Source organism: Apis laboriosa, unplaced genomic scaffold, assembly GCF_014066325.1.
Source record: "Apis laboriosa isolate Shangri-la unplaced genomic scaffold, ASM1406632v1 scaffold23_cov150, whole genome shotgun sequence".
Lineage (NCBI taxonomy): Eukaryota > Metazoa > Arthropoda > Insecta > Hymenoptera > Apidae > Apis > Apis laboriosa.
The window spans coordinates 1,641,384-1,652,218 of NW_025222452.1; the positions used below are offsets into that span (position 1 = coordinate 1,641,384).

The 10,835-nt window shown below is 36.6% G+C and overlaps 1 protein-coding gene across 7 annotated transcripts in view; it reads left to right on the top strand.

The window, feature by feature from the left end:
* Positions 1–10,835, top strand: part of LOC122713273 (longitudinals lacking protein) — a 188,725-nt gene that overhangs the window by 158,539 nt on the left and 19,351 nt on the right. The window contains exon 7 of one of the 7 annotated variants that reach the window (XM_043933561.1): positions 5,319–5,677. The exons of 5 other annotated variants lie outside the window; for them this stretch is intronic. In XM_043933561.1, the coding sequence (XP_043789496.1) occupies positions 5,319–5,662 (344 nt within the window). In that variant the 3' untranslated portion in view covers positions 5,663–5,677. Of the gene's footprint in view, positions 1–4,722; positions 5,145–5,318; positions 5,678–10,835 lie in introns of those variants that run through there. One more of the 7 variants, XM_043933574.1, reaches the window with a different exon arrangement.

Sequence of the window (10,835 nt, forward strand, 5' to 3'; positions counted from 1 at the left end):
TATATATATATAAATGGAGAGAAAAAAAGCGATGGCGCGTAATTCGATTCTTCCCAAGTAATTCGTTTACTCCCCAAGTAATTCGACTCGTCGAATAGAGTTGCGCGTAGAAAAATATTATTTTGGAAAAATAATACGCGCGTGCGAATACGTACTAAATCACACATTCCGTCTGTCGTCGAGGACAATACGGAATATCTCGAATTCTTACCATAATTTTGCGCGTAAAACAACTTTGAACGAATTTCGAGATCTAAACGAATCGAGAGAATCCTCGATCAAGGACCAAAGATTCGACGAAGAAATTAATTTCGAACAAGATTCTAGTCAAGTCGAAACTCGATGATGATTCGTTCACCGGCCAACCGCTACTCAGCGAAGAAGCGTATCGATAAAACGTTCTATAGAAACGTTGAATCTCGTATTTATCCTCTAAAGAAAAGGCGTAAACTTTGGCCAAACTTTTTACTCTCTCTCTCTCTCTCTCTCTCTCTCTCTCTCTTTCTCTCTCTTTATACTCTCCTCTTCGTTATTACTCTCTTTCCCGCGTGCATTTTTCTCGCGACCTGTGGTTCCAAGATCCTTAATCTTTTTGCCTGATCTCTCGTCTTTGAAACGACTTAAATCTTAAATCTTACTATTAAATAATATAGAAGATAGATGTAGATCATCGACGACGATCGTGATTCCTAGATCGTTCAATTTTTTCGTCGATTTGTCGTCGATCGTCGCTCCTTCCACTATACTCGTCCGTACGTTTTTTGTCCGAAATTACGAAATTACGAAGGTTTTCGGTCGAAATCGATTCCAATCCTCGCGAATCTTTCTATTCGAATGTTGGAAAGAAATCGACGAGGCGAATTTCCAACGAACGACAAAAACTGCGTGAAAAAAAAAAACGTCTCGGCTTCCACGCGCTCGTTCTTGTTCTCGGCTCTTGGTCTCGAATCTTGGCATCTTGAACGCTTCCATCCGGCGCAAAATTATTTGCGCCGAATCCGCACGGTTTATTGAATTTTTCAAATTGGGCGCGCCCTCTTCGCACCAGCGCCCCCTTCTTCCGTTTCATCGCAAGCTTCTTTGCGAACTTTTCCGGGTATTCGATGAAGTTTTTTTAACGCGCGCTCGCGTGCCCCGCGAGTCCGACATTATGTGCCTCAAAACACGAACGGAACGTTACGGTTTCCGGGTCGAGTAGAACGTTATTGTTCTTCTCTGTCGTGTGCGTTTTCGTATCCGAATATTACTAGTCCCCGCAAAAAATACGCGGAAACGTGGACGTATTATACTTTCGAATGAGATTGGTGATCGATCACAGAATACAAAGTTGATTAGCGTCACGACGATAGCAGATCTGGACTTTGAATATGGAATCTGAAATTTAGATATGTGATTCATAGATTCGAGAAGGGTAGTGTGTAATTTCGAAGTAACAGCTTCAAGAGATCATAGTCTCCTCTGTAGATCTGGATTGGAAAATTGTTTATCTTCGAAAGAGATTAAAAATTATCGTGGACGACATGATCTGCGTCATTTCGAATTTCATCATTTTGACGTTTATCATTTCGAGGAATATAATCGAAAATCTGCTGTTTCCGTTTGAAATATTCAAAGCCAAAGAAGTGAAATTATATTTTTAGAAAACGAAGCGTTTTAGCGTTTTACCAAAGATCAGACAAGGTACAGTGAGAAAGTTCGAAAAAAGAGATTCTTTTTCTTTGCTTTCTTCAATTCGACGAAATGGAATGCGTCTTCCAAAAAAAAATTAAATCGGGAAAATGATTATCGTTACGACGAATAAAACGAGACCTGTGTCTAACGTGATTAAAAAAAAAAGAAAGGAAAGAAAGAAAAAAGGAAGGAAAGAAAGAATTTGCTATATCTTTCGTTCGTCATTGAAATCTTTGCACGCATATTAAATACGAATATTAAAGCGTAATAGAAGCGCAAAGACTGATTAATAAACATCGTAGGAAGCGAGAAGTGTACATTTATAACGAACGTTTAACACGGTATATATAATCGTGTATCATATACACGCGCGCCCCTGTTTAAATACGACGCAATTTATAATGCGAAATAGCGTAGATCCGTTTCTGAATTTAAAATATATGATGATACAGGACCGTGTACAAAAGGGGAATCGAATGAAAAGATCGATTTTTAAATATGGTGCTGGGGAAAGGATATCGTCGGTTATATATTTCTCAAGATATACTATCGATGAAAAATCTCTTTCCGGATAGGCAAGGATACACTTCCGTTAATATTGCAACATTTGTGCCAATATATATATACAAACGAGGCTGATTACGCGATATTTTGATTTATCCGTCGATCCGCAGTGTCGGCGGATCACTCTGAGCGGAAATAGAATTATTTTTAAAAATAAACGTTACGCGTGCTATGTGCGATCAACACGTTTGGGACGATGTTACGTTCAACGATTGCATTAGTTTAACGTGGCTCTTCGATCGTTAAGTGAGCCACTAATTTTGATGGATCATCGCGAATCGAGAAAGAAAATTGATAACACGAGTATAGGAGATTTAAGTTTTTTGTTTGGATCGAATTTTTGACGATGAAAATTAATGATCGAGGACATAGTCCGGACGGTTGTAATGTAAATAGAACCGAATTTAGTAAACTTCCATCCTGGACGTGTTAATCGCGCATGCGCGCGATACATATGCGCAAATATCCGATATGTATAAGCCATGCCTGTAAACGCGATACACGCAGTAATCACGTAGAACGATTCGTGTAAATAAAATTTATGCGTGCATACGATGAAAAGAAAAATCAAATTACTCAGAAGCCAAATTGATTCGACTCTTCTTCTTTCAAGAAAAAAAATTTTTAAACATTGGAATATAAAATCATTAGCGGTTATTAATGTTCAACGAAGTAGCTTTCCTCGATGATGAGGGTTGGTCAATTTGGCTTTCATATGTGGCTGGAATATGATTTTTCGAGAGACAAGGGAGAGACAAGCGAGAATCAAGGAGAGACAGAAAATTGAAAGCTTAAATGCTATAGCCCAAATAAAAAAATACCTCTTGCTTTTAAGGAGATCGATGAAGATAATAAGATAATAATTAGCATGTAAGCGTTCGATACACATTTTTTTTCTCTGTTTGTGGAGAGCTTTCAACCAATGCTGAGGATGATAGTGACGAGCAGAAGGTAAAAAGAAAAAAAAAGAAAGAAAGAAAGAAAGAAAGAAAGAAAGAAAATATTATGAAGTGAAAAAAGAACAAATCGCATAATATTGTTCATTCACAAGTGCGAAGCATTACCTACACATATGTATAATACATAACGCTCAGGCGACTTCAGCGGGAATCGTATGTTGCGTATACAAATGTTACATATATACGATATATTCTTTATGGTTTATGATTTTTTGCGAATTTAAAAATATAATTACCATTGTGAGTGTATCACTGATAACCATTGTGTTAGCGAGGATACTCGACGAACAATAAAGAATTTAATTATTCAGCAACGATTTGCCCATCCCTCGAATCTTGTTACATTTTCGCTTTGCTTTCGCTTGAAAAAAATTCTCATTTAGTGTTATACGAGTGTTAACATGGTGAAAATCAAACATCCGATTGTGTCGTCTCTGAATCATAATCATAAACTTTTTCATAATGTCTAATATTTTTTTTTTTTTTTATTCAAACTACCGATCGAATGAAAATGGAAATAGAAACGGAAATTAAAGTGGAAATGGAAATGGAAATAGAAATGGAAATGGAAAAGAATCCAGATTTTACTGTTTCGGCGACGAGTAGGAGAAACCCTGTCTCTCGCAAACGAAATACAAATCTTGAATTCCATTCGTTTCTTTCTAGTGACACATTTTTCACTTTCTTTTTCAGGTCGTCTGAAATGCTACTGTGGGAGACGCTTCAAACACCTGTTCTCATTGGTGTGCCATCAACGTGGCGAATGTGGCCAAGGATATCAGTGTAAAAACTGCAACTTTAAAACCGACAAACTTTATTTGTGGTCGCGTCATGTGAAATCGTCAAATTGTAAACATTAAAGAGAAAATGAATTATTCTTTTCATCGTTTTATCAAATTTTATTAGATTGTTAAGGAATGTCGATTGTATTTTTCATAAATAATATTTGCGAAATTATCTCTCCAGAGATTTAATAAACATTTAATAGTATCATTTTATTCGTTTATAATTATAATCATTTTGTGAAAAAAAAATATATATGCGTGTATTTATATAAGGGATATATGCGAGAACGATCTATGACACAAGAATCTAAATTTCAGAATAATATAAAAAAATTCAACGCTCTTAGAATCCCAAAACTTTCGTGTTTAACTCGAATGGATTCAACAATAATCGAATAGAATCGGTTTAAAAGCCGAATCTTTCGATTATTACCGAGTTAATATTAATTTCTACCGTCGTCCATATTTAGTTGAAACTTTCGAGATCTCGCGTGAGTGTCGCGATCTCAGTCGATCTCGCCCGACTTCGCTCGACTTCGCCCGATCTTGCACGAATTTCTCCGATTAGTTCCGAGCCGATAATCTTCGGATCTCGCACATTTTGATTATTTACGTAGAAAGTTTATCGAAAGAAGAAAGAAGAATCAGTGTGTTTTAAATCCGACTTCTGACGAGCAACGAATGACGAATCTCGCGTACGGAGCGTGAAAAATAATTAACACAAGATGCATTTCTGATTTCAGATGACAAGGGCCTGTATTACGTGAAAGACGCGAGGCTTGGATTCCAGAACTTACCAAACCAGGCCTCGATTTATAACCAGAAGAAGCACGTATGTAATTGCGGCAAGGTGTACAGTCAAAAGAGTTCGCTCGATCGACATCTACGGTACGAATGCGGAAAGACGCCAAACGTGCCGTGCCCGCAATGCGGGAAAATGTTTAAACACAGGCATCACGTGACGCAGCATTTGGCGAGTTGCCGCCTCAAAGACATGAGAAACTCTGACTTTCTCAAGATGTTCCACGTCGATCTCGCTCCCCGTTGAAAATATGGGGATTTCTTATTTTTGTAATTTATTTATCGAGAAATATCCTCGTTATTATTTCACGAAATAAATCAGAAAATATGGATTTTTCCCATTCGATTCGTTTTTCAACGATCCTTCGAGTAACATTTATTCAAAAAGAAAACCAGAACTTTACAACAAATAGACAGTGTATTAGTACATTCTTTTTTTTTTTTACAAATACTCAGATTCACACTCGATATCATTCTCGAAACTAAATAATTATTTCAATTAACTGTTCCATTATCGTCTGCTTGCATAATTTTCCAGAATCAATGTGGCAACAACTGGCGCATAATCGACAACGATCGAGAACGCGTCAAGGGAAGGAAAACGCGAAGCAATGTAACGAAACGAGATTCTTCTGCGAATCTTGCGGGAAATCGTACAAGTGGAAGGAATCTCTGCTTAAGCACAAGCGCGTGGAATGCGGAAAATTGCCGCAGTTCAGTTGCGAGGTTTGCGGATACCGATTCATGCACAAGCATCATTTGGTCAAACATATGGCCGCGATTCATCGAATGTCTCCTCTGAGCGGGGCCGCCATCACGTCTTCCAGTAGCGGGAAATTTAAATGTCTCTATGAAAATTCTGTTGCCATGGAAACGATGTAATATTGCGAAATAAAGTTTTATGACGTCTCTAACATCACTTGTTGATTCGCTGATGCGATCTGTGTGTTTTTAAAAAAAATAATCGAGCGTTTAAGAGCAGCATTTTTTAACGCGAAATGATTCTATTAATTTTCTATTAATTTTCATTTCAGGTTTATTCTTCGTACAACACCACGATATGGAACTCGATTATGATAAACTTTGTCAATTCTTTAATAAATTTGCTCGATAAAATTTGTTTCATACAAATATGAAATTTATTCTTTTATTGCATTTAAACGTTCGTTTAATTTTTACTTACTTATTGTTTCTTTGAAAAACAGGATTCCGTTGTTGAGAAGTAATCGATCGTCTTTACTTCTCTCTCTCTTCTATTACAGAACGCAACACTAAAGATAGAAAAAAATTCTTCTAGGAAGATCTCTCTGCTAAAGAAGATACGCATAGAAGAAGATTCATCCGTCACATCTGTTACGTCTGGAAGAGAAGCTTCAAATAAAAGTAGAATTTAATTAATATAATATAATAAGTTCGGTGCTTTACAATTATGAAAGAAAAATACAAGGATCATTATAAATTATGTTCCCATTCTCTGAATTCATATAATCGTTTCTCAATCTTTTATATTTAATTTCTAAAATTTGTACGATTTGAATATGTTTCCGAATCTCCGATTAATAGAAATAGAAAATAAAGCTTTCTTAAGAACGTAAAAATCATCATAGATTCTATAAATATAACTTATTATATTTGCTTCACACCTGATCATCATCTAAATATACACAGCTATCTACAATCTTTTTATACCTCACTTTTGATTAAAGTCCAATATTTCTTTTCAATATTCGAAACGTATTTTTCCTCGTTTCTCGCATATTTTGCTTAAAAACTTATAAATATACATATACAGATATATATGAAAACTTTCACTTTCTATATAATATCAAAAGTACGTCTATCGATAAATTAACAAACACGATGAAAGAAAGAAAGAGAGAGAAAGAGAGAGAGAGAGAGAGAGACAGAGAGAGAGACAGAGAGACAGAGAGAGAAAGAGAGAGAGTATGAGAAATGGTGTATGAATGAGGGGGAGGAAATGGGCTATTTTTAAATAACACACTACGCATCATTGAAGATGAATTTTAAGGGTAAAAAGTGCTTTTAAATTTTTGCTTACGACGAAGATTAGATCGAATAATTGAGATATTTCGACCTCTAAATTGCAGGTTCTTGCTCGAGAAACAGATATTCATCACCGAAACCGTTTCCGTGCGACAAGTGCGATAGGGCGTACAAGAACAAGAGCAGCCTGACACGCCACCAGATCGTCGAGTGTGGTAAACTGCCTCAGTTCATCTGCAGAACTTGCAACAAGGGATTCAAGCAAAAGGGCAACTTTCAACGGCACAACTCGAAGATACACGGCCATATTTTCCTTCTAGGATCGTGAACGACCCATTGCAAGAATGAACGAACAAACAAATCCCTCCCCCCTCCCTCCCCTCATCATCGCTCAAGAATCTATCCATCCTCCTCTCCACTCCAACTAGTTCTTCATCACTTTTTCACTTCAGAGAAGAAGAGAATAGAATTTTTTCCTGCGATACTCGTATCATCGTTACTTCTTACGCGTAATAGCTTCGTGCAACATTTATCTAATTATTTTTTTTATTTTTTTTTCCTCTCTCTCTCTCTCTCTCTCTCTCTCTTTTTTTTTTTTTTTTAATGCAACTATGTTACATTTATCAAGTGAATCGAATACATACAATTAAATAGCGAGTAATTAATAGACAAGGTTGGCACGTGCAAGGTTCGAAATTTAATGCGGTCTTACACGAAATTTTCTTGTTTCTGTTCCGAAATTGTATTTTATTTTATTTTATTTTATTTTTTTTTTTTTTTGTATTTACGGCGTCTTTTGCCAATTTTAATGCTCTCTTTATCGATGCAAGAGAAAGGAGCGAGAAAAATTCGATTTATCGGATTTATATAATACGAATCAAATTGTTTTAACAAGCGAGCAATGAATGCGATCAGCTTCGAAGAAAGTGCGACGTTAAATTAATTTTAAGAAAGAAAAAAAATATATATATATATATGTATATATATATACACACACATATATTTCATTCTATGAAAAAAAAAAAAAAAAATGTTCTGTGATACGTTGAACAATTATTGTACGGCATTTGAAAAGAAAAATTCGTGACAACACGTATGTTTGCCCGAGGCCTTGGTTATAATACGTATACACTAGTTTCGCAACGTGTATTGTTATCATAGTTTATTATAATTTTATTATAAATATCAAAGTACACGATTGCAAGGGTAAAAATCATGTCTTGAGATTTTTCGAACTTCTCCAAAATCACTTTAATTAGATAGTTTTGCGTACCACCTCAACCAAGATTTAACATCTTCGAACTAATTCGAAGATGCGACATCCGTTCATCGAAGACGAAGAAGAAAACATCCGAGGAAGAAGAACATATCTGATCATCATGGAAGATGAATCTTCGCAAATCGTTACTTGCTTCGTTTCGAACCGTTTCTTCTATCGAGCGACCCTATTTATTTTCTTTCTATTTTTTTTTTTTTTTTTTTTTTTTCTCTCTTTGCAAGTTTACAAGAAGAGACGAGATTTTCCTCTCGTTCCCAGTTTCTTCTTCTTTTCTTTTCTTTTTTTTTTTTTTTTTTTTTGCTCTTTCTTTTGCAAACTATCTATTAATTAACGTTTGTTTCTTTTTATCGGGTATCGCGTTGTACATCGAGAAAAAATACATAGAGGAAAAAAAACTGCAATATTTCCAGATCCACCATCGAAGATTATTTTTCCGCTTAGGGGAAATAATTATCGGCATCATAATCAACATTTCGATTTTGATTTCAGGTTCTTGATTCAAGTTCTCAGGAGGAATCAGGTTGTTCCAAAATCGGATGATCTTATGTTCTCGATACGATCGAAGAAGATCGAAGATTGATCAGGTCTGACTCGCAATATCAATGATCCTTCCATAACCATCGTTCAGGCAAGGCCCAAATCTAACTCTCTTTGTACAACACCTGAAAATAAAGACACAATTCTCCGTATTTCTTTTAATATTTCAATCAGCTCGATCGCTAAATATTTTTACTCAATGTCAACCCTATACAACCGCTTCTTTGCTTAGAAACAGAAGTTGATACAAGATGTCTCGTTTAAATCTATCCCCCTGTGAAATACGATACATTGACCAACAATGTGGTTCGGACTCGAATTCAAACTACGAAAAGAAATAAATAGAACCCCTGTTTCTATTCAATCTTCTTTATCGATATATCTCTCAGTGTATCGATGATATTTCGAAGATATTGCTCGACGTAAATTAATTTAAACGGAACATGTTGTACGATGTTTACACATACATCACGTATTAGACAGACGAGACCGATTATATATATATATCAGGGTACGTGGTAGGGCAGGACGTTCATCGTTCTTTTTTCGGGGGCAGGAAGGGGGGGGGGGGTTGGAGACGTCGATGGATCTAACGGGGAAATTACGATTTCAGGATGGGCCACGATGATAAGACGCGACAACAAGGGGAACTACGCGGTGTACCAGTGTGGGATGTGCGGTAAATCGTATTCTTGGAAGTCCTCCTACCATCGACACTTGCGGGAGGAGTGCGGCAAGCAGCAAAGGGCGAAATGCAAAAATTGCGGGAGGCAGTATCGTTGGAGGGATTCGTTGAACAAACACTTGAAATACGAGTGCGGTGTGGAGCCCAAGTACACGTGTTCGGTGTGCGGGAGAAAATTTCGTCACAAGCAGGTGCTCACGTCCCATTTGAGGAAATTCCATTGAATCTTGTTCGAAGAAAAAAAGATTCTTTTCTTCTTCCTTTTTTTTTTTTTTTTTTTTTATCGCGTTTAATCATCGGTAATCTCGTTGAAAATTGTTGTTAAAAAAGTCTATCGATGCTTCGCCAGTGTTGCGGCCATTTTGCGGTCAGAAATCGAAAATACGAAGTTCCATAAATTGGCAGCGATTAACACGTCGATCTTTCGGTCTCTTTAGAGGAGACGGTTCTTCAAGTTGGAAGATTGCTTTTTGAAAATCTATCCCATTTATCTAATTCAATCTGTGGATTCCTTAAATTTACAAAAAAGGAAAAAGAAAACTTTGAATCTCTATTAAGAATCCGATTTAGAGATCTCCAGCATTATTTTTTAGGAGCGAGGAATCCGTGGATCGAATTTAAACAAAAATTCTTAGAATTTTCCCTTTCTTTTAATCTTCCTTTAAAGAGTAGCCGCAATCCTGACGAAACATCGAAACAAAAATCCTTCCCTTAGGAGAACGTCTCAGAACGTCTCGATTATAAAAATTCTGCGACATCCACGACGGGCAACCACGAAAGGGTCTTAATTAATTATACTCCAACTCTCTGATTAACCTAATTAATTGCGAAATTTACTCGTTGTCTTGCAAGTAGCATAGACTGGTTCACTTAATTGGAAACAATAAAGAAGAATGTATTAAACTCGGCTGATATTTCTCATTCTTCGACTCACCTCCTCGATCCCCATTCGAGTTCGTCGAATCGCGATCCTTAACGAATCGTTCTTCCTCCCGTTGTTCAAAATCATCTGTTCCGTCTGTTCGAACTCTTTCAACGTGAAAAAAAAATAAAAAAAAATAAAATAAAATAAAATAAAATAAAATAAAATAAAAAATAAAATAAAATAAAACAAAAAGACGATTTACCCGCGTTCAGGGATCAAGGATTACGGTAACTCTTGTTAATCTCGTTAATCTCTCGTTCCCCTTTGTCATCTGTTTCAGACTCGAAGAGGGACCACAATCGCGTCAACTACGACGCGCCGTTCACCTGTTACAAATGCGGGAAACGTTACACATGGACCGACTCATTGACGAGACACCTTCGGGAGGGCTGCGGGAAGTTGCCGAGGCATAAGTGTACCCTGTGCGGTAGAAAATTCAAACGCAGGGATTATTTGTTGCGTCACGAGAACAACGTTCACAAAGCGGAGTGAATCCGATTGATTAATTCACGATCAATATACGATACGCTTCCTAAAATATTCCGTCGAGAACGTTCGAGCTTTGTTCCTTTTCGAAGAGAGAGATATTACTGGACGATAAAGCTTTGTTTTTTTTTTTTTTTTT